The sequence below is a fragment of the Emys orbicularis genome, chromosome 10, assembly GCF_028017835.1.
Source record: "Emys orbicularis isolate rEmyOrb1 chromosome 10, rEmyOrb1.hap1, whole genome shotgun sequence".
Classification (NCBI taxonomy): Eukaryota; Metazoa; Chordata; order Testudines; family Emydidae; genus Emys; species Emys orbicularis.
In genome coordinates, this window is record NC_088692.1 from 1,400,190 (window position 1) to 1,424,150 (window position 23,961).

Here is a 23,961-nt window from a genome sequence, read left to right on the forward strand (position 1 = left end):
GCGGCCCCTTAAATAGCAGCCGCACAGGCGCTGCCCCGGCATTTCCCGGGGACAGAGGAAGCTAGAGCCGGCTGCGGAGTCGCGCCGCCGCGGATTGCCGGGCTGCAGGGGCGGCCATGGGAGCGGAGGAGCCGGAGCTTGGGGCGGCGGCCGCAGGCAGGGGCAGCGTGCGGAGCCCCCCGGGCCGCCCCTCCGCCTAGGAGCGGGACATGCCCGGGCAGCCGCCGCCGCTTCCCCGGAGCCGCGGGGAGCCGGGCACGGAGCCTGCCTTCACCTCGGTGCGCAGCGCGCCCGGCCCCAGCCCCATGCGCCGCGGGCAGCGCAGCGCCGCGCCCCCCGGCCCCATGGAGCCATGGCGTGCAGGGCGCTGAGCGGCCGGGCCGGGCCACCCTCCCCCAGGCTGACGCGCCGCTTCCTCTTCATCTTCACGCTGTCCCTGTCCGGCACCTACCTGTGCTACAGCCTCCTGCGCTGCGCCGGGGGGCCCCTGCCCGGCCCCGAGCGCCGCTGCCTCCCCGCCCGCAGCGCCGGCGCCAAGAAACTTCTGCAGAAGTCCCGCTCCTGCGGCCGGGAGCCCGGCGAGCCGGGGGGCGCGGCCAGCCCCTGGGGGCGCACCCGGAGCGGCGAGCCGGCGTGGGGCGGCCCCCGGGGCGCGGGCCAGGAGGCGCCGCCGGCGGGGAACGGCTCCGGCCCCGCCAAGCTGGGCAGCAAGCGGCTCCCGCAAGCCCTCATCGTGGGGGTGAAGAAGGGCGGCACCCGCGCCGTGCTGGAGTTTATCCGGGTGCACCCCGAGGTGCGCGCCGTGGGCACCGAGCCCCACTTCTTCGACCGGCACTACGAGCGCGGGCTGGAGTGGTACAGGTGAGCGCCGCCCCCGGCTCCTGCCCGGCTCCGCGGGGCGCGGGCGGGCTGCGGGGGGCCGGGCGGGGGCTGCGGCAGAGGCGGCGCAGGGACCCTGCGGCCGGGGGCCCCGTTCCCCGAGAAGGTTTGAGTTGGTGGCTGCCCGGAGCAGGGCGCCTGGTCCCGGCGTATCTGTGGCCGCCCCGCCGGACCTGGCGATCCCTGTGACCCCGGGTCCGCTCGCTCCGGCTCCGGCGTCCTGTCCGGTCCCCGAGGAACGGCCCTTGCACCCCTGGTGCCCCTGCCCAGACCCGAGGGAACTGGAAGAGCAGCTCCGCGACCCGCCCAGCACCCGGGAAGGGGCGGAGGGGCGAGCCCGGGGTGCCTCTGGGCCCGCTGCCCCGTGAGCCCGGCTTGGCCGTGTGCAGCCCCTGGAGCTGGGCGAGGGCCGGATCCCTCAGCGCCCCTGCGCTACGGACCCCTGAGGGGCTGGGGGGGCGTTGTTCTGGGGCCCCGCGTGTGCTGGATTGCGACGGGGAACCCGGCCCTGTCTCCCGCCGTCTCCCCATCCCAGCCCCGCTGCCACTAGCGCCTCGGCGGCTCCCCCGGCTGGGGAGCGGGAATCGCGCTGGGCTATAGGGGGCTCCCCGCGGGGGGACGCTGAGGGTGACCCCTGCCAAGGATCGGGACCCGTCGCCCATTGGGAGAGCCCAGTCCTGGCTTCCCCTTCCCCAGGCAAGAGCGGCTAACGCAGGGTGCTGCCCCTCAGAGGAGGCAGGCTCGGGCCGGGCTCTCAGGGGCGCTGAGCGGCTGGGGGTGCGCAGCACCGCAGGGGACCTGGCCCGAGTGACCCTGTCACCCCCAGGGAGCCCGTTGCGGGGGCCAGAGATGCAGCCCAGGGGGGCTGGGGTCGGGCTGGGCCCCTCAGGCCCATGTTAGAACGTGAGGGGCTGGGCGCTGGCCCCTGGGTTCGTATCTGGGGTGTGTCTGCCCACCCCACAATCATCAGCTGCTCCCCCAGCTCCTGCTCCCCACAGCGGCCTCACTTGGACTGGTCTGTGTCCTATTCATTCCCCTTGCTCCCCACTCCCCATCCCTGCCTCTCCCCTGCCTCAGAGACCCCGGGAGGGCTGTCATGTAGCCGGGAGGGTTGGGGATTGGTTTATCCTTGGGGGGGGGGGGGCTCTGCCTAGCACACCGATCACTGCCTGTGGGTTTTCTTTACAAGACTAGCCCCTGTTGAATGGCAGAACAGGATGTGTGGCCATGCAAGCGGGCTGCCCTGGTCCGATTTTGGGGCTAATAGTTGATCAATCTGTTGCTTGACTTCAGTGGGGTTGTTGTGTCCGGAAGAAGTGCTGAACCTGGCCGAGGGGTAAAACTCTTCTTGCTGGCTGTTGGAGGATCAAAAAGTCCCATTGTGCTTATCTATTTCCAGCTGTGAGATACACCAGCAATAACCCAACCTGCCTGATGGCTTTAGTCTGTATGAACATCCCATACCTCGCTGTGTTGGGAGGCTGGGGCCCTAGCCAATCAGAAAACATGAAATTCCCAGCTCATTGTATAAACTATTGCTGGTGAAGGGACCTTCACAACTTGTATGCTCTGTTATCGGACAGGTGGCCACTCCACTGCCTCTGTGATCACAGTCCTACTACCCATAATTTGCTCCATAGCTGTCCTGAAATCAGCTGCTGTTGTTAGTTCTACAAAAGTGCAATATCTGATGTACTCTGTCCGCTTGTCTGCTTTCTGAAATCAAATACGTGTAAAATATCTGAGATCTCTGATAAATCAAACCTTGGAGGGTAGTCAGTGCATCGCCAGGAAGAGACAGAGGGAGACGGGGGAAGAATTTAATTTAAATAAAAGGCTTTCTTGTAAAATGTGGCGGCACTAAGAGATACCAAGCAGTTCAGTTTCTGGGTGCTGGATAAGAACCGCCTGTGAGCAGGTGCGACCCCCCTCTCCTCTGCGTTCAGAGGCCAGCACAGACCCCTGCCGTTCCGTTGGATGGCTGCCATGCTTTCAGGGGCGGGATGGGAGCTCAGTGGCTGCTGAAGGGTCGAGTACCTGCTGCACAGAATCCCTTTCGGAGACGCTGCGGTGGGCTGTGTTCACATAGCCCCTGCTCTCATGTCAGTGGGGTGCTCTGTGGGTAGGGCTAGGCCTGTGATCTCAGTGTCTGCTAATGAATCATGCAGAAGGAAAGAGCTCCCTGCACTAGTTGGTGCCTACAGGAGCCAGGTGGCTGGGAGCAGCCTTTGCAATGGCCCTGTGGGCGGGCAGCCCTGCTCCATTCCCACACGTCTCCATTAGTGGCATGCTGGTGGGGCAAAGAAACCCCCAGGAGCTGTCAGGCACAGCTCAGGTGTCGAATGGGGGCCTGGAGGCATTGGTATTCTTCCACAACCCACCCATTTGTGGTGCCAAAATGAGATGCCTGTCAGGAGATTGTGTTGACATTTAAAATATGGTCACATGGGCTCTGCTGGGCTCCGAGCTGGGGGGAAGGATAAGTGGTGCTGTCTCCCACGCCGCTTACCGTGACAACACAAGAGGTCACCCACAATCCTTTGTGTAGCTAGAGCTTCACAACAGGATCCTCTCCTTCCGTGTGGGTATTGATCAGCAGTGAAACAAGTAATTGCTATGCGGACACTTAAACTGGGCAGCTGAATTAATGCCCCCTGGGCTGAATGAGGCAGTTCACCCTCCGAGCTATTCCAGGCTCTCTGCAGATTCAGGCAGGCATTGCAGCATTCGTTTGTACTTGGGCCAGGTTCTGAAGGGTTTCTCCACCACCCTAAGGGCTGGAGATCCGCTCTGTCTTTTAGAAAGAAAGCGGAGATTCTGGAGCACAGGACGAGCTCTGCCAAATCCTCCCATTTTGAGTCTGGAAGATCGGCCCCGGGGTGATATACTCTGTACAGCTGCTCGGGAGTTTTTTGACATTGTTTTTCATTAGAAAATGCAGATTGGTTGAAAGTGGCACTTTTTGTGGGGAACGTACCAGTTTTGATGACTATTTTGTAGAGAACGATTTGAGGTCCAGGATCACATGAGAGACACTCACACAGTGGCTATTGGCTGTTCTGGGATCTTGATCTCTTTTAGTGAACAGTTCAAAAGGTCTCTGTTCCGTCCTGGTGCAGAACAGGCTAGTTTTGAAATAACATTTTCACAAGGTGGGAAAACCGTTTCCTGCCCGGCTCCAACACTGCAGGAAATGAACGATGCTCCACAGCATAAGGAACGGGATGGTAAGAAAACAGGGCCCATCTCAAGTCAAAAACAAGTGTGATCCAAGGATGTATCAGGCAAGATATTTCCAGTAGCGATAGGCAGGTATTAATGCTGTTGTATCAGGCACCGGTGAGACCTCTTCTGGAATAGTGTGTACTGTTCTGGTCACTCACGTTCAAGACGGATGAATTCAGACTGGAGCAGGTGCTGAGGACGGTTGCTAAGAGGATCAGGGGAAGGAAGAGCCTGTTTTAGGAATGGAGAATAAAAGATCTTGGCTTGTTCACCCTATGCGGGCTGAGAGGGGATCTGCTTGCTCTCGATAAATACACCAGGGAGCGAGAAGAGCTGCTGAAGCGAGAAGACAGTGTTGGCACAAGAACACAGGAATACGTTTAGACTGGAGATGCGAAGAAGGTTTCTAACCTCAGAGGAGTGAAGTTCTGGACCAGCCGCCCAATAAGAGTAGTGGGGGGGCAAACACCCTACCTAGTTTGAAGCTGGAGCTTGGTAAATTTATTAAAGGGATTATATAAGGGGATTGTATGCAATAGCCGGGGACTGGACTCCATGGCACCGCAGGTCCTTTCCAGTCTTATGGCCTGTGTTCCTAAATCCACCTGCAGGCCCATGTTCCTATCCGGCTTGGAGCCACTCTCTGCATGTGTCTGCTTCGTGTCCAAGTGATGCGGGAACCTGTCAGTGACTCCAAACCCCAGGGATGGGGCCCTGTAGGGGGAGGGCTGCGCTCCCATGGGGTCTGGGAATCCAGGGCTCCCTTTGCTGTTAGTAGCTTTAGATCCAGCCCTGAGGCAGATGAGCCCAGAGAGGAGGGAAGGCAGCAGGTGTCTGACCAGACTCTCCTGTCAGCACCTGCTCTCAGGTGGTTTAGCGAGCACTGCCCCGTGCTCACAGGACAGGATGCAGACCTGCTGAGGCTGCTCAAGGCTGGGGAAAGTGGAGCACAGAGCTATAAATAGAGCAGGAACCTACTTTGACTCTGTTAAATAGCAGTCTCTTCCTCCTGCTCCCCTAGGGAATCCACCCCCGCCAGGCAGAGAGTAGGGGGCCCATTCTGGAGCACTCTCCTCTTTCTCTTCTTGCCCAGCCTGGGGAGCTTTTGTGCTTGTATCCAATTCCCCTTCCCTAGCTTGGTGAGGGCAGACTCAGAGCAGCCATATCCCCCTTCCCCCCACCAGGTGCCGTTTGCTCCCTGCTCTCTGGGTTTGGCAGTGCACTTTCTCACATCATCAATTGTCTAAAAATAAACTAACCTCCAGGGTGGGGACTGAAAACAGGCGTGTGACCCAGCCATCCTCATGCAGTACTGGGGGGGCTTTTGTCTGAGGGGTGCCTGGAGTGTCCTAAGTGCCATACAACGAGTCTGCGCCATCCCTGAAGTAGCTGGCCAGGACCCTGCCTTCAGCCTGTGGAAGCTGCTCCGGCCCCTGGGCTTTCGGGACTGCACTGGAGCAAGTGTTGGGAGTTCGGGATGCGGGCTGGTGCCGTACACACACGCCAGGAGGGGGAGCTTTGCTCCCACTTGTGTACTGCGAATGTGTCCACAGACTCTGGGGTCCCCTGCACACCCCAGCTGACCTGCCCTGTGAGTCTCCTGTTTGGCAAGCGAGCCGAGCTCCCCACTCAGAAGCAATCAGTGGCACTCTCCCTTCCTCGCGTCACGGCAGCCGGGCTGTGGGCTCCCTGTCCCCCTCCGTCTCCTGTTAGCTGGCGTTTTTAATGCCCGCCTGGCCATGAGGAGCCAGCTGGCCCCCAAAGGTCCCGGTGCTCCACGTGCACCCAGCATCTCCTCTCCTGTAGCATGGAGAAGTGATTGCACTAGACGTGGTGAGTGCTCAGACTACAGCTGGTCCCTGCCAGGGAGTGCATAGACCTGGTCCTTTGTCCCCTGTGGCATCCCACAGCTGGGCCCAGGCAGAGCGGATGGTCTAGGAGAGCAGGAAAGGCCTCCTCTGAGCATGGCAGCTTCTAAAGCTGGAGGTGTGGGGAATTCACCTGGGCTCCCCACCAGGCTGGGGGCCAGGCATGGGAAGCACATGGGATGAGCACAGCGCTACTAGAGGAAATACAGGGGAGTGAGCAGAGCCCAGAACCCTGCAGCCATCTGCTGCCCCCAGTCGCTGCCCGGGCTAGGGAAAGAGGCTGGTATTCAGGATGCAGGCAGTGGGGGCATGGGCCAGAGCCTTACCCTGCAGCGAAGCTCTGCCCTGCCTGGGGCAGCTCTGCTGGGAGGGGGTAGTGATCTCGCTGAGCGATCCCTACGTGTCCTCCTGGGTGAGGGACGGGGTTTCCCTGAGCTCCCAGGCCAGTGCTGTGGGGGGTGGGGGAGTCCCCCGGTTGCTGAGGCGGCTCGTTAACCCCAATGACATTTCTCGCTGCTCTTCAGGATTCTCCTTCTCCCGGTGAATGATTTCACATCACTTCGGTGGCCCTGGAGCCGCCAAACACCTGCTGAGAGCCTGGACTTCCGTCCAGCTTCACTGAGTCCTGCCAGCGCTTACTGGCCAGGAGCCCAGGCGAGGCTGGGCTTCGGGAAAGCGGAAAACTCCCTTCCAATCCCTGAGGGGCAGCAGCTTTCCCGTCCTCGTGTAGCAGTACTGGGACTCTGCGTCGAGCCCAGCAGCAGCGTGGCTAGAGCAGGGGGTTGGGCGCCAGGAGCCGACCCTGCTGTTGCCAGTGGGCATGACATGGGCACGTCCCTTGGTCTGATTGCCAAAGGAGCCAGGCCCCTGCAGCTCCCAGTGCTGGGTGTGCAGCGCCTCTGGAAACCAGACCCTGCCCTGCTCTGTGCCTCCATCTCCTCATCTGTGAAATGGGGGTTAAGGCCATGGAAGGTCAGGATGAAAGGGGCCAGGCCAGGTAGAGTTCTAGGGTGACTGAAGTCTGAGCGGTGACAGTCCTGCTGGGGCCTCTGGCCCATCCCCTCCCACCCTGGGCTGTTGTCCCAGTCTGTTTGAGCAGCTGGGTTTCGGCCACGTCCCTGGAGGCGATGCTGCAGCCTAATGGAGCTCTGGCTTCGGGCACGGTTGCTGGAGGTGCCAAGCAGAGCCAGGGCACAGTCTGCCCGACGGTGAGAGGGGCTGTTTATGGAGCAGTGTAGAAGTAGAGGCTGCCGCAGCAGAGCAGAGGTCGCAGCTGTGGAGACAGCAGCCCCTTGCGCTACAGCTCTGAAGGAGTGTCCGCTCCCCGCAGACTGGCTGGAGAGCTCCGGAGGCGCCTGTGAGCAGCTCTCACTGGCCCATGCCCAGCACCCCGTAGACCCAGGCTGGGTTTCACACCAGAGAAGTGGGCAGGCCGTGGATGTGGCCTGGAGCCACCGAGTGGGACCATGCCAGGCGTGGGCTGAGTCACCAGGGTTCCTGGCTTGCTGATGCTCCCCTGCGCCATGTTCTCTTCAGCTGGTGGGGTGCAGTGCCAGGGGAGGGGATTGCAAATGGGGGCTCCTGGGGGGAGGGGAAGGCTGGTGCTCTTCCTGCAGGGCCCCAGCCAGATCGGCTTCTTTTGGCAAAAGCCAGTGTCTTCCGCTGCGCAAAGCCAGCAAGGGTGTGTACCCCGAGCCGTGACAAGCACTAATGTGCATCCCCCTCTGACAGGGCACCAGCGCCTTAGTGACGTCATGGGGGCATTTCAGTGCCTGGTCTGGTTTCAGTTCTTCAGCCTTCCTGCGGGGCCCTGCCCACCTCTGCTCCATCATCCTCTGCCCAAAGCACTCCGCGAGCCGCCCACTCGGTTAGCCCGGGCCAGCCTCCATGCTGCTCGTGGGCTGGAGCCCCTTCGTAGACTTGGTCTGCTACGCCTGCACCCCCTCCCGTCAGCCCCCCACCGAACACACCCAGAGCGCCAGCCCTGCCTCCCCGCCCCCATCCCAGCACTTCAGAGGGAAAAGACAATCCCCATACCAAGGGGTCATATGTTCCAGGCCACGGCTCGGGCACTTGCTCTTCTTGCACCCCGGCGGCTTGCCATGGCAGTCACCTAGGAAATGCTCTGTGATCTCGGCAGTGCCGGGAGCCCCTCTGCTACAGCGCTGGGCCAGAGCCACACTTCCCAACGGACAGCCATGACGTGCAGCGGGATTAAAGATAATGCACAACTGGCCTCTCCCGCCTTCAGATCACTCCGGCTTGGGCTGGCCTCCTCTGCTGTGAGCTGACTGCTCCGTGACTAGGAGGAAACAGACTCCCATTAATAATTTAGCACCACCATCTCTGAGGATGGTGATGGGCACTTGCTGAGCTGGGTGGTGCCAGCTCCGTGCCTGCCTGATGAATGCGAATTGACCGTGCAGGAAGAGCGGCTGAACTGCTGCCCAGCGGTCTGGGTTTGTGCTCGGATCAATGCGGAGATCTTGCCAGATAAAACAATTAAATGACACTTCCCGGGTTTTATTCGATTCCTTTTGTCTCTCACGTATGTGCCAAGACGTAAGTGCACAGCTCACAAAGTATAAAACGCTGGATTGATTTTACTCTCTCAAAGTGGAGCAATTAAGTAGACCCGGTCGGTGACCTCAGCAACATGATTAGCTCCCCTTCCTCTGCCAATAGACCCAGGGCAGCGACTAGGAGATTTCATATTGACAGCTGGATTCCAGAGACGTGCAGCGCTAATGTAATTAACCTGCCCAGCCCAGCGTCCTTTATTACCTTGGCTGTTGCACCTGGGAGCCCCTGCAGGCCGTGCTGATCCAGCACACGGGCTGGGGGTGGAGGAGGCCGCTCCTCCCAGACTCTTGGGATACCCCAGCTGCCAGCCCGCCGCCTCGTCCCTGAGAAATAAAGCCCCTCTTCACGCAGCCTCGGGAGTGTGACTTGGAGCACCTCTGCTAGGGTGCCATGGGGGGGGGAGGGGGTCCTTGGGAAGCCTCTGCTACAGTCTAGACTGTGGGGACCACACACGTCATCACTGTCAATAGGGGGCTGGGGCTAGAGCAGGCTTTACCAGCCAGCAGGGTTCCCATCCGGCGCAGCCATCCAGTGTGTCTCATGCCTCTAACAGCAGTTGAGACCCCGACTGGCTCCTCCGGGGCTTGGTCAGTAGCCCGGCCTTGCCTCCCCCTGCATGCGCTGCAGTGACTGGGTCTCAGCTGGGAGTCTCCACCATTCGGCGCTGCGCTGAGCAGGCCTTGGCTGGGGTCCGCCCCTGCCTGGCCCTGGAAGTCATCCCTGCTGGCTGAGCCGGCAGAAGCTGGACTCTTTGGGTCTTGGCCAGAAGTTGCGTCCTTTTAGCCAAGTCGTTGTAACAGAACAGAGGGACCCCTAGACCTGCATCCATCTAGCCCAGCAGTGGCCTGCACCAGCTGCAGGAACCTTGTGTCCACAGGGGAAATTTCATCATGACCCTGGGCACTGAGTGGTTGGTTTGTGCCCTGAAAAATGAAGGTTTAAATCCCTTATCTTTTTTAGTCTGATGTAGTGTAATGGTGGCTGTGGCTGTTCTTCCTTCCATAGAAAACTCGAATCCATTTCTTTGAATCCTGCTAAGATCTTGGCCTCTTGATAGCTCGGGGCGATGAGTTCCGCAGACTAACTGTGCCATGTTTGAAAATGTATTTGCTTCTATCTATTTTTTGGTTGCCTTTCAATTGAATTGACTCCCTTACTCTTTCATTATGAGAAGGGTTAACTGTTTTCCCTGGGGCTATTCTCTATTTAGCACAACACTGTTCATAGCAAAGTAAATTATGTCAGATTCGCATCCACACCTTACGTATTTTATAGATTACTTAACAGGTTTGTCTTCCTAGAGGCATTTCTCTGACACTCACCACAGTACTGCCTAAGCATCTGTTTTGGGTTCAGGCCTTCTCACGTAAATGACCCAGACTGGGCTTTGATAGGGAGGAGCAGATGGGCTCTAATGAAAAGAAGAACCAGAGACTGGACCTTTCATGAGACTCCTGAAGGGTCAGTTGTTTGTTCACCTCCATTCACCTTCGGCCTCCCGCGAGTGCAGTCTGAGATGGAGGTATTAAAATCTTGTGTGGTGGATGAGACTCATGATCTTTCCCTCCCAGAGGGCACCAGAAATCTTGCTTATCCAAACCAGCTAGTTCCACGCTGCTGCCTGCTTCACAAACGACAGCCTTTTCTCTGTGTCTTTTTCAACGACCCTGATCCAGATCTCTCCCTCGCCCTTCTCCATGGCCCCAAATCTCCACGCGGTATTAACATGCACAGCGAGTGCTGCACCAGAGCTGTCTATTTAATGACTCCGTATCCAATGCACCCATGCCCTTCCCAATTCCCATCAGCCTCTTTAATCCACCTCATTAGCCAGAAATACAATACCAGAGCAGTATTTTTGAAAGATCTGTGTTAAGACAGTAGAAACCAAATAGCCAGTGACTGCGGAATATTGATTCATTACCAATCCTGGTCAAAATATCTATTTCCCTGCTGCCAGAGTAGCGTGCCTGTAACCTTCAGTACTTCCCAGAACACACGGGAGAGAGTGCCATTTAATTTGCTGTTATACTTGGAGCAGTGACTCTAATTATGGCATTATGGGGTTCAAAGTCTGCCTCTCTGTGACTCCTGAACATGCCAGATGCTCCAGCTGATGTGCGTGTTAGGAGATGGGTTTCCTAGCAGGCCGGGCTGCAAGCTCAGCCTGGTTTCAGCATTACCAGCACTGCACAATTCGGACGTGATGCCATGTTCTGTGGATGATGTGCAAGTCGGAGTGGAATTCAGGTGACTGCGTTGGCTCTGCCGGGCGAAGTGCTTGGCTTTCCTGCTTGTGCCAGCAGATGTGGCTCTGAATCCACGTAGGGAGACGGCCTGTTGAGTCAGAAGATGCCATTGTTACATGGTCACATTTTGAGCTATAACCAGTTGGCACTACCCAGAGCTGTGTAACATTGGCGTCCTGTTCCTGACCGCAGATTCCGTCTAGAGACTTTATTCAGCCACATATGCCTGAATTCAGAGGGACCCATGTCTGACTTCAGGATTTGTTGCACCAGAATAGACCAGTGGGCCCTCAAGCCCTGTTTCCATGGTGCCTCTGGTCCAGCAGCCTCTCCCTAACAAGGACTCCTGCTTGGACGCTCACTGGCTGATGGCGAATACCCATCCTCCCCCCACCACCACCACCTGCACCCCCTGTCGCCCCAGCCCTGGTCTCTCGCTTTCCACCCCAGGAACGCACCAAGGAGACCAGTACCCATGGCGGGCGCAGATGCGGCTGGAGCTCTGCCTCCGCTGTGCCAATGACAACGTGGACAGACCTCAGCAAACTGTTGTGACGGCCACGTTAGGGAGATAGGAGCTGTAGCTGCCCTTTGGGGAGGGCAGGGCGCTCCCCTCCCATTGCTGTCTGGGCAAGGCACGTTTAACACCAAAAGCTCTGTGTTCTTGGTGACAGGTATGTCTGGGGACTTTCCTCCATGCGTCTCCACCACCACGTGCATTTGTATGTGCTGGAACATTACGTTGAGTGGATAACTTATCTCTTAAATGAGCTTTTAATTAGGGAATAATTACAGCAGCTGTAGCTTATTATGTGGTTTTTAATGAATATTATTATTGTCCATGTTTGTTTCACCTACAAAAAATTGCTCAGAAATGGAGGAGGGTGGGTTGGTCCTTCGAGATGTGGTGGGGACAGGCGGGGGGAGCTCCAGGCTGCCCCCCAACACACTGCCTCATCATCCTTCGTTCCTTGTAACGGAGCAGACAACCCTGAGGGTTTGGTGCCCAGATCTGTCGGCTCCTGATGGGGCTGAGAACAAAGGGAATCTCCCAGATGTTGGCTCAATGACAACGAGGCAAATGGCTGCTGCTCTCCTACCCCCAGCACCCAAACCACTGGGAAGCGGAGACCCTCCTTGTTGCCGGCCACGTCCCCGCATCCCAGCAGTTCTGTCGCTGAGCCCTACTGCATGCCATGATGTGACGAAGTGGGACTGTTCTTAATATTTTCCTCCGTTTCCCCTATGCAGTTCTTAAGTATCTAGGTGGTGGGATAAGGGTGTATGGTTGCTGCAGAGCAAAGGGCCAGGGTACATAAATGCCCGACACTCTGTCTCCTAGCAACTGATGGCCTGGGCCCCTCCTCTGCAAAGGTGCCAACTGAAGGTGTTGGAGACAAAGGGATCAGGTGACCTCCTGGCCCGGGAAAGAGACAAAGCCCAGAGAAGGAGGGGTTGGAGTTTGGAGCGAGCTGGGGACTGGAAGGGAGGGCAGACAGGGGTCTGCCTCGCTGGGCCCCAGAATGGACCCGGCGGAGGGGTCCCGTTCGCTGGACCTACAAGCTCTGTTTTAGACCGTGTTCCTGTCGTCTAATAAACCTCTGTTTTACTGGCTGGCCGAGAGTCACGTCTGACTGCGAAGTGGGGGGTGCAGAACCCTCTGGCTTCCCCAGGACCCCGCCTGGGCGGACTCGCTGTGGGAAGCGCACGGAGGGGCATATGCTGAATGCTCGGTCAGACCCAGGAGGTGAAGCCGTGTGAGCTTCTTGCCCTGAAGACAGTCTGCTCCGAGGGAGAGGAGGCTCCCCAAAGTCCTGACTGGCTTTGTGGGGAGCAGTTCCAGAGCATCGCCTGGGGACTCCGTGACACATGGGGTTCTGGCTGGGCAAAGCGCCCGTGGGCCTTGCACAGCACTCAAGGGATTCCCATCGTGCCCTGAGGCTCTCATTGGGCCCGGTCTCTTATTCCTGGGGAGCATGTGCTGTAGAGACCAGTCTGCGCTGGCAGGATGGAGCAGGAGCTGGGGAGGAAGGAGATTTCATGAGTCTTTTCTTCTCTTCTCGATTTCCATGGTTTTGTATGACGGGCCATGGGTGGCTGGGACTGTTGTGGTCTGGTGTCTGAGGGAAAGAGCCGGTCAGATCTGTAGTGAAATGTTTGTTCCGCTCATTTCACCCTGGTCCCAAACTACCCACAGGCTGGTCATGAGTTTTACTCTTTCGTTTGCTCTTCCGTAAATATTTTGCATGAGCCACTTTGAGCCAATGGATTGTTTGCAGCCTAGTGACAGGGAGTATCTGCTACTGTTTGCCCCGTGTGATTGGTCACGTCAATCCTGTGGCGTTGTTCCTGCTCCCTGGTGGATGACCTCTGTGAACTGGAAAAGGGACGTCTGTTTATAAAGTGTCCGTGACCCTCTGATGAGCGTTTGTGTGACTAGTAAAAAGCTTTTCCGCCCCTGCTGGGCGCCTGCGTTGGTGCTGCTCCTATTGACAAGTCTGGTTGGGAGCGAAGCTCCCCACTCCAGCGCTGGAGAGAGCGGCGGTGGCGCATGCCCGGGAAGCACTTTGGTGGTTTTGTTTATAGCATATTCACGCAGGGGAACGTCCCGGCCGGACTCCTCCAGCCCAGGTTAGCTGCCACTCAGCGGCAAAGGTGGGAACGGCTCTTTGGGTGAGGGGCAGGTCACAGGCCGTAGACCAGGGTTTAGGAGAGGGGGATTGTACAGAGCCTGCGGAGCAGAAAGGGGACAAATTGCTGGAGATTTTACTGGGCCTCTCAGCAGATCAAAAGGGGGCAGAGTGACGTGTCGACGGCACACTCCAATTCCTGAGACTGGGGGCCCCTTTTCTCACACCTGCAGGTGGGGCCGTGCCTTCCAGAAGCTAAAATCGGCGTGTGTGTGTCTGTCTGTCGTACTCCAGGGGTTAAGTCTCACTCCAGCGCTCGCCCTGCCTTAGCTGCAGGGTCTGAGTTGCTGGGAGCAGACACAGCAGCAGCATGCTAAGCCCAGGGCAGCCTGGCCATAGGGGTCCCGTAGCCATGCACAGAGCCCCGGATACCCTTGGGAGCTGCCCATCCTTCGGCTGCAGCTCTGACGTCTGGAGGGCTCCGTGACATTCATTCCAACACCGACCTTGTGAACTTGAATTGATTCCTGGTTTTAGTGCTTCAAATCTGACAGTAGCCTAATTAGGAGCACGTGGCCTCCCAGCCGAGCAGAGCCCTCTGGGGATGGGAACGCCCCTCGTTATTGTCATTGGGCTGTTTGGTTAACGAAGGGAATCTGCCAGGGCCGGCCCTCCGCGTAGTGCAGGGAGTGAATGCCCCATGACCAGCCACACCCAGCAGCTCTCTTTGAAACCGTTACTCAGATCCGAGTCTGCCTGCCCATCTGGGCTGGCTTTGAATTGTCTCCCTCTGCCCCAGGCGCCAGCTCTGGGCTGTGGCCCTTTTACACAGCGCCGTGTGTATCGTCCAGAACTGCTCTTTCTTCCGTGAGCGTCGACTGTCTGCTGGGAATTGTTTTCCTCCTTGCTGGGAAGCCGTGAAGCTGGGGGACGCCACACAGGGATAGGACGTTTCCTTATGCCAGGGCTTGGGCCCACCACTGGGAAACGCTGTTAAGAGAAAATAGACCCAGTGCAGTGGGGCGGTCACGGTGCCAGCCAGCCCTAGAGACGCCCCCTACTCACCCAGCACAGATACGGTGCAGGGGTCCCGATTGCTGCCCAGCTGGGGACGCTGCCTGGAGCCAGGAGGCCAGCGCTGAGCCTCTCACTGAGGGCGACCGGCTGTGCTGGGGAGCCTGTGGCACAGCTTTCCGTGTCTTGCCACCTGGGGGGCAGGAGGGACGGCGCGGCTCCTGAGGCAGCCATGAGCTGGCCCCTTGCTTGGCTGGCAAGGCAGCAGGGAACACACCGGTGGCCGCTCAGCTGACCTACGAAACGAGGGCAGAAAGCCAGGCACTGCTCCATCCCCCGAGCCTGCTCTGCAGCAGCCGTCTCCGGCCACCTCAGCAGGCAGGTGCCAGGAGCACGCTGGCAACTTGAGGCTTGGTGTTGGTGCTTCCCAATTCCAGAGGTTTCTGCTATTCTCTGCCATGCTGTAGCCCTCTGGCCTCCTCCCCTCAACTCCCCCGGTTTGCTCCCCATCCCTGCCACCCTAACAATGAACTGACCCAGTGCTTTCCTCCCCCCAGGAGGTTGCATCCCGTCCTGCCCGTTGCAGCAGCCAGCTCTGGTGTAGCTACTCCCCTGTTGTCCGTGTGTCTGGTGAGCGTTTCCAGCAGAGCTTAACTCACCCTGGCGCACCTGCCTGGGAGCCCTGGGACGGCTTAGCCTGGGGGGCCTGGCAAGGGCTGCTTGCTGCCCTCCATCCGCACCGGCGGTGGCGCTGGTCAGGAGCACACGGCCGCAGCCTTGCAGCTGCTTCTTGGCAACAGCCCAGCACCGATTTACCCTCCCTAGAGCTTCCCTGGCCTCTGCGCAAACCCAGAGCAACGAGGGACAGGGGAGCTGCCTGGCGGAGCTGACTCCGAAGCAGCCATGTGGGCACACTGGCTGGGCCGCTCAAGGGGGGGGATTCCGGCTCTCTGACAGCGCCACTGGGCTCGGGCATCACCAGGTCTCCTTTCCCTACGGGGGTAAAGTACCTGCCTGGGTGTCCCTGCTCCAACCGTGCCCCCTGCATTCTAACTGATGCAGAGGCAGATGTGTGCGTGGTGCCCTGCACCGTGCATGGCAAGGCTGGGTCCCAAGGAGCTCCTAGTCTCCATAAGGCTCAATGCAGTGAAGGCAGCTAGGTCAGGGGAGGGGCGGGGGAAGTACAACAGGGAGAGCTCCGTAGATGGGGCCCCTCCGTTCATCACTCCCCCTCAGTACCCTGCCTCCAATCCCACGTGCTACTTGGAGTTGCTCTCTGGATTTAAACGTGTGACTTAATAGAGAGAAATCTGGGGCCAGTGCCCGGGCTGAGGCTGGAGCTGGGGTCAGGGCGGGTAGCGGAGGCTCAGTGAGGAGAGGCCAGGGCCCAGCAGACCGGGCTAGGGAAGGCGAGGCGGGGGCAGTGGCTGACCAGAAGTAGTGCATTGGGGGGCCGTGTGGCCGCACAACATGCTGGGTCTAGGAGGCTGTGGCATGAGAAAAGCCTGAATCCCTACAAGGGGAATCTTACTCCGGGGGGAATTCTGTGCCTAAAAAGTCTATGCCAAAAACTTACAAATTCTGCTTACAATATTTTAAAATTTTGCATAGTTTATTTGTCAAAATAACAGAATATGAGCACACCAGTTTCAATTATTTTAGTAATTTATTTCAACAGACAACAAAAAAGATTCAGGAAATGTTTTTTTGACAAATAGATTCCTTCCTAGGTATATTAATACAGAACTCTGAGTAATAATTCATTTAAACTGCACTACAGAAACCTATTTCCTGCGCTCCTCAGAAGCAGTGCAAAGGCTTGGGGATGCCAGGGGTAACGGAGGAGCTGATGGAGCGGGTAATTGCTGGGAAGGAGCCGGGGAGTGAACCTGGAGGGTTGTTGGGTGTGGGTGGGACAGGTATGGAACAGTTGTTTGTTTGTTTGTTTGTTTTTTGTGGGGGGGGGGGAGGTATTGTTGGGGAGCCTCCCCATGCAGACCCTGGTTGACCCGTAGCCTCACCCATTCAGTCAGGCACATCTGCCTGTCCCCGTGTGGCCCTGCACCCCCAATCCCATTCAGCCCCTGCCCAAGTCTGTCCTCCCCATTAGCCCTTCTGAGCCCATCTGTGACCCCCGCCCCCCCGGCAGCCCCGTATGCCCCCCCGTCTATTCCCCCCACCCTGTGAAGATCTCAGTCTCTTCCTCCCTATTGGCTGCTCCTGGCTATGGCTGGCTGAGCCGGCTGCCCTTTGTCCTGGCACCACAGCAGCCCCTGGTGGACAAAAGGCGTAACTGCATCGCCTCTCTGGCAGAATGTCTTTTCTGTGGAAGACATGAATTCTGCGTGTGCGCAGTGGCGCAGAATTCCCCCATGGGGAGAATATCAAGTCAGGCTGTATTAGCAGTGAGCAGGATGTGGGAGCTGCTGGAGCTGAGATGCAGGCCCCTCGTTTGCTTGGGGGCTCGGTGGGATTGATGGAACAGGGCAGCTGTTAGCAAGTCCCAGCTGTATCTTTGCAGAGGCTCCCAGCAGGAGGGGCCGCCGACTCGGTGCTGGCACACCACGGGGAAGGCAGCTCGTCCCGCTGTGGCACTGAGCAGCAGCAGTGCTCTGAAGGCAGCAAGGCCAGGAGCTCCCCAGGGAGCAGCGTACGGATCAGTACGACAGCTGGACAGCAAGTTCATTCGTGACTTTGGGAGACCAAAACCTCCCCCTGCTGGCGAAAACGGAGCAATTCTGGGGGAGTTGGATTGGCAGGCAAGGAAACGTTCCCGTGGGAGCCCCAGAAGACAAACGCTGCCCTTTCCAAGGGGCTTCTCAGCCACATGACTGCCCATGCGTCACTTGGAGCCCATCAGCTACAAAACCGTAGGTCCTTGTGTAACCTGGTGCTCCCCAAAGCACGGCCTGCCCCTGCCAGGCTCCTCGCCCCTGCCTGGCTCGCTGGAGCTGTCTCTGAGAAGGCTGGAGATGAAGGCTTGAGAGAGCCTCCCACAGGGAAGGGTGCCCTCAGCAACCCGGAATGAAACGGAATAAGAGGATGATGCTGAGCGAAGGGAATGTGTCCCAGCCCTGGCTGCCCCCTTCTGCTGCCCTGCTTGGCCTTCAGATGAAGCCTGACTTGTCCACGTTTTCCAGGGCGTCTTTGGTGTGGGACGTCCCTAGCATGTGGCAGGTAGAGGGTTCCTCTACTCTTGGAACTCGGCTCTTTCTCCTTGACTCGATTCTGATGTGAATCAGGTCTTTCAACATGTGCCCCTCCCTGCGCACCCCTGTGGCCAACTCAGGGCCTAACCCTTCCCTCCTGTGAGCGCTGCTGCGTTTGCAGCCCCACATCCACCCATCACCCCATGGCTGCTGCGGTGGCCGCTAGACATAGGCAGATTATCAGTTTGTTTGCAGGCCTGTGTTAGCAATGCCTGTCCTTGGAACGCTGTCAGTACGGCTTGTGCAGTGTGATGGAACGTAAGCACAGCTGCCTGCAGACACCCCGTTTCCAGGCTGGTTCTGCCTGCCAGGTTCCCCTCGCTGCTCCTGTGTTGTTTTGTCAGGTTCGGTTTAATTTCGCGATGACCAGCTGTTTAGAAAGAGCGGAATTAGGCGTGTGCACTGTATGAAGGACGTGGGCCCCGCGGAAGAGAAGTTATTGGCTCAAAGGACACTTAGACATCTCCAGAGCATTGAAATGATTAAAAATGAATCGGCAACAAAGTTAATTACTGTGTTCACACTGCTGGCATGCATCGAAATGTCCCTAATTATCTGTCTGTGAGCACGCTCGTAAATTCTTTGAACATAAACATTTATTAAAGGGAGTTAATCCTTTGGTAACAACTCCAACCTCTCTTAGCACGGAGGCCTGAGATTCTTAATCTAGAATCAGAGCCACAGCAAAGCCCTGGATCAGAACCTCCCTGCACATCCTAACCCAGATCTGGGCCTCAGCTCCACAGATGGGCCTTATGTCCACCATAGGCCAAACCAAAATCACAGTCCCCAAAGCCTCCAACCTACAGGTGGATGAAACCTGGATCACTTTATTCCACTGTAAACCCACCCCACCCCCATTGAGAGGGCACTAAGACAGCACAGGTCCGCACGCCCAGGAGTCTGGTAAGGTTGCATGTGTGAACACATCACAATTAGTCTCTAACTGCATGAACGCTTGCTATTTATTTATCAATTCCTGTATCAAAGGGTTCTGCTGGGGAAAGCCCCCCCCCCCCCAACCCACCCACCCACAGCTGAGACTTCCAGATGCCTGGCCCAGTGCTGCTCAAACTTTCATTTAAAAACCAAACAATTCTCCTTTGGGCAGAGTCTGAGTATGGGAAATGTCAGCTTGAAAGCAAGAGTGCCAGTAGGTTCTGAATGACTGAAAACATGGGCATGGCCTGACTGCTGTGACCCGGCCTTAGCTACTGTCAGCGAGTGTCACAGGGAACCGCGCCGGCTGGGAAGCAGTGCTGATGCACCCAGCATGGCCCTAACCCTAACCCCTGTCCTGAAAGGTTAGTAGAAAGCCCAGGTCCCTGCATGGAACTGTGGCCTTGAAAACTGAAGCAGAGACGGCAGAGTGCACTGGAGAGCTAAGGGGGATGAGCGGGAGGGCGGCTGTTTGCAGTTACCGCTGGCTTGCTCACTGGGATCTTTCTCTCTTCAGGCCGTCCATCACTATTGCTTTCTGCCAGGGCAAGCTGCTGCGTGGAGCGTGGGAACGGGCATGCTCTCGCCTATGGAGTAGTCTGGGCAAGGGGCACTGTTGTCACACTTGCAGTAGGGAATGATCTACAGTTCACTCCAGCGGTGTCTGTCTTTTCTCCCGCTGTGCGCGTGGGTACAACCCTGAGCAGCATTAATAGCAGTCCAGGTGCAGTGAGGTGCAGGTGTATTTCAGAAGGTGTTTGTTTGTTGTCATCTCAGATGTTTAAAACTCTCCAGAGTTCATATTTTGTCTTTTGTAGATTATCTCTTTTCCATGCAGGTTTTGCAAGCTCCATCTCAGTCCTGCTGCCTCCCAGCCTTGGCTTTCAGAGGCCCAGCACCCCATGGTACAGGTCTCAAGGGGATGTCAGCACGTTCCTCATCTTGTATTGGGAAGAAATTTGTCTCTTCAGTACTAGCCCTGGCTGGCTCCATGTTCCCCAGCTCCACTTGCCTGGAAGATCTCTTAGACACCAGCAACGGAGCTGTGCCAGCAGCTGGAGGGGGCAGGTCACCACCATAGGAGCTCACCTTTGGTGTTTTGCTAAACTAAACAGTTCATTTTTATGCCTGCATGTGGCTAAACTCCAGGATTACACACACTTCAGTCTATTGCCACTGAGAAGAGTCAACTTCAGCCCTGTGAATCCTCTGTACACAATGAGCTACACGAGCAAATATTTACTCAAGAGCCTCCCCCCAACTTCGTTCTGCGTAGTTAGCCTGACGGAAGGAAGCCGTGATGTAATGTGTCGTTACAGGCACCTGCTTATCAGCACTATCTCCATCAGCCGGTGATGAATTTTTTGTACCAGTTGATCCCTGGGAGGGATGTTTGACATCCAAGCACTGCAGCCAGCGAGGGAGCGTATGTTTCTTTAATGTGGGCGTGTTGTACGGGCCACAGGTGCCTGAAGGCAAATTATAAAGAAATTAATCATTCAGGGTCTCAGAAAGGTGCTGCTGGGGAATTAACTGTCTTCCTGGGGACTGAGCGCTGCAGCCCATAGAATTGAAACCAAGCCGGTTTAACGAACATGGGGCTGACTTTCAATACCTGTAGCGACTGCCTCTTCTCTTCCCCTTGCAAATCCCAGTGTCACGTCTGCAGCGGGGGAGGTGGCGATGGCCACTGGGCTGTGTGACTGCAGCTGGCAAAGGGGTGTGTTCTCTCCGCTGCAGGGCAAGAGTTTGGGCTGCAGCGCGGGGCAGTGATTGCTGTGCACATAGTGGGTGCCCCTTGCCCACTTGGAGGAGTTGCCAGTTCACGGGAGGATCTGCCTGAGACCGGCCCGAGACGCGGGTGGTGACATTCTGGCACATCACCCCCAGCCTGGGTGACCTAGCCGGGTGGAGCAGCGACTGTTAGACAGGGGACGCTGCCCCGTGAGTCTTTCGGCACAAAGCTGCGGCAGGAGCCTGATGGGCAAGTGCCTTCCTAGTCACTGACAGAAACAACAGCCTTCATCTTGTGGGACACTCCCCCAAGGGCCCGTGTTCCCAGCCGCCTGACCCTGCACCTTGGCCCGGCTCTCCCCAGTAGCACAAAGCCGGGAGCACCGACGAGACGCTGAAAGAAAGCAGTGCTGGTTCCACCTCCCCGTGCCCACCCTCCTCGTCGGCCCGCAGCCAGCGAGCTGGACAGCAGCGCTCTGCTGCCAGGAAGGGTGAAGGACCTTGTGTGTTCGGATCCTTTGCAGTTGCAGCCTGGCTGTGGGGCTGCTGAAAGACGACCACACAGCCCAGTGCTGCTACCTGTGGGCAAATGGCAATGTTCATTGGCGTGTAGGCAGCCTGGCAAAGTGACCAGGACCCTGGCACCCCAGTCCTGACCGCGCCCAAGTGGCAGCACTCGCTGGGCTGCAATGCCACGTGCCAAGCAAAAGCCACATGATAGGCAGGCTGCAAAAGCCTTGCTCAGAGCAGCTTGGCCAGGTTAGCAGCGTGGCTCAGGATGCAGGTTTGGGAGGGAAAGGTGGGCAGCTCCTCCTCCCAAGCCCACCTCCGCTTTCCCCGAGCGTGCCCAGCCCCTCAGGGACTGACGCTACAGGCTGTGTGAGCACCAGACTAATAAGGTGGAGACGGGCCATGCCTTGGTCCAAGGGCTCCCCCCAAGTGCTGGACAACAGCCAGCAGGAGCTCACGCTCTAGTGGCCTTAGACACCCTAGGAATCGGTGTTGTCTGGTGCATGAAAGACCAGGCCCCATGGCAGATGGGTGCAGGGCATTGTTAATACTGCTTGAGTCTCTGACTTTCCATCAGCAAAGCCTGTTGTGCTGCTGTCATGGATAACAGTGTCAGGCCATGCTACGCTACAGCGGCACAGCCACACTGCCCTGGCTATGCCACAGCCGCGCCGAGTGTCAACGTTCCCACGGTGACGGCGGGGAGTTCTCCATTGCTCCCCGGCGCCGGTACCAAGGCAGGCGGAACCATTCGGCCGTTGACCTCGCTGTGTCTGGACCGGGGGTTAAGTCAGCCTGGCTGTGGTGCTCGGGGGGATTTTTCACAGCCCGAATGCCACCGCTGTGTCGACCGCACTTTTACATGTAGACGAGGCCGAAGGGTATAAATGAGATGTCCCTGAGCCACGGTGCCAGGTCTGGCCCAAGCACTCGGCCTGGATTCGTGATTTCTGGTAGGGTGTGTCCATGTTTTATGTGCTCTCCTGATAATGCAGACGTGGGGTATGATCATACAAACAGCAGCCTCCGTCTCAGGGCTTCCATGGCTCAGCAGTGCCCCTGAGCCCAGCGGAAGTTGGCAGGGCGCTGCGGGAGGCAGTCTGCCCGCTGTACGGGTGGCTCCAGACATGCGCTGATGGAATGCCAGCCTGGCCGTAACCCGCAGGGGGAGGCCGATGAGCCAGGCTTGCTGCAGATCGGTAGATGTGGGATCTGCATGGAATGCAGCGTCCCCTCTGCTCGCGAAGCCCAGGAAAGGGGGGTGGTGTGTGTGTGTGTGTGTGTGTGTGTGTGTGTGTGTGTGTGTGTGTGTGTGTGTGTGTGTGTGTGTGTGTGTGTGTGTGTGTGTGTGTGTCTACATGGCTAGAAGTCGGGTAGAAGCCTTTGAAACCCTGGCCCCTTCTCTGGCTGGAAGCAGCCCTCTTTAGCTCAACCTGAGGGCACGGGAAAGCCAGGAACCAAGAAAGGCTGGGCCCTTTACCCAGCTCTCCTGTAGCCTAGATCTATCTCCCCGCTTCTCCACCAGTCCCCGCCAGGCTTCCCGGAGCAGAGCAGCGATGCACGGCTGGGCTGGGCCGTAGTAACCGGCGGACACGATGTGTGTGCAGAGCTGGGAATACTGCAATAGTGACACACACACACACACACCCGGCTCCCCTCTCGGTGGATCCAGAGCCTCTTGCTGAGGAACCCATTTTTCAGGGGACTCTGTGAAGCGAGCACGTGTGCTGGGCCGGGTCCTCTCCATGTGACTCCAGTCCCTGCCTGTGGAGAGACCGGGGATAGAGCAGCTGCTTTGACGGAGCCCCAGAGATTGCAGAGAATTGCCATACAGTGGATGCGCCGGGAATTATCCCGTCCTGCTGAGTCACCTGTTCGGCTATTCATTCCTTCAGCCTCTTTTCCCGCCTGCTCCCATGCGGGAGGCAGAGCTGCGTGAACACTGCTTAGCCTGCGTGATAGAAGATACCAGCTTTAGTGTCTCTGCTTTCCGTAGAAGGTGGTAAATAGAATCGACTTGTGTACCTGTATTGTCATCTGTGCAGTGCAGTGAAGCAGGCCTGTTCCCGGCTTGCAGGTTAACCTGAGACACCTCAGGCCTGTTAGCAGGTGTTGATCCTGTGTGGACTCTTTAAGGCAGGTGGCTCTTACCCCACCTGGCTGTAAGGGGGAGGTGGGAGTCTCTCTCTAGAGGTAGAGGACCTAGGGGGCGGGCTGAGCATTCCTGGCAAGGAACCCTAGGAGCAGCCAAGCCTGGGGAGGAGTGTGAGCTGACTTGACTTGGTTGTTCATAAAGCCATGCCCCAGGAGGGGGTTGAGCCCTTCACTCTGTGCAGCGTGTGACTTCGTTCTAGAGCAGGTTGGGAAGGTGCCTGCCCACGAGCCCTGGGTCTGGGCTTGTCCGTGGAATATGTTGGGTTGCGCGATACAGTCTGGGGCAGGGGCTCCTGACAGCTGATTTGGGGCCACCAAGGGTGAAATCTTGGCCCCAGTGAGTTCAGTGGAGACTCCCGTCCACCCCAGGTATTTTTACCCGGGGCAGCTTCTCTCTGATTACTCTTAATTGGGCTGGAGGACACGTTTCTTCTGCTCATTCCAGTAACATGGCCAAACACAGTCCTGACATCTCAAAGCTTGAAGTGAGCTTTACTGTTCACGTCTGGCACCAAAAGGCTTTAGAAGCTTCGTAACTACCGTAAAAAATAATCTCTCGTTCCAGAGGAATTCGTGCTGCGCCTGCTGCCAGATTAATGTGTCTAACCAGCGCTTTAGCCGGTGTTAGAAAATCCCCCCTCCCCGGGTTAGTAACAAACCCAAGAGGGAAACGCCTTGGGCTCTTCCCCACATGCCCCCTGCAGTCCGGGGGTTGGTGATTGGACGGCTGCTGTAGCACCTGGAGTGCTGGGGCTGGAGGCACATCTGTGGCCGTGCTAGGAAGAAGGCACGAGAGACTGAAGCAAGGGGGGCAGTGCTGGGCAGCGCCAGCAAGTGGGCCATGTTTGACTAGGTGTGGCTTTCAGGAAGCTGACATGTTCAGGCTGGAGGGGAGCCCATCAGGCAGCTGGTCCCTGCCTCTGCTCTTTGAGAACCTCCAATCTCTCTGGAAGGGGCCTGTCCGGCT

The 23,961-nt window shown here is 57.7% G+C and overlaps 1 protein-coding gene across 1 annotated transcript in view; it reads left to right on the forward strand.

Annotated features, from left to right (window-relative positions):
- The first annotated feature begins 349 nt into the window (after window positions 1-349).
- HS3ST2 (heparan sulfate-glucosamine 3-sulfotransferase 2) overlaps window positions 350-23,961 on the forward strand; it is a 37,267-nt gene continuing 13,655 nt past the window's right edge. Inside the window, exon 1 of the mRNA XM_065412505.1 lies at window positions 350-861. Within this exon, the coding sequence (XP_065268577.1) occupies window positions 353-861 (509 nt within the window). The 5' untranslated portion in view covers window positions 350-352. The remainder of the gene's footprint in view (window positions 862-23,961) is intronic.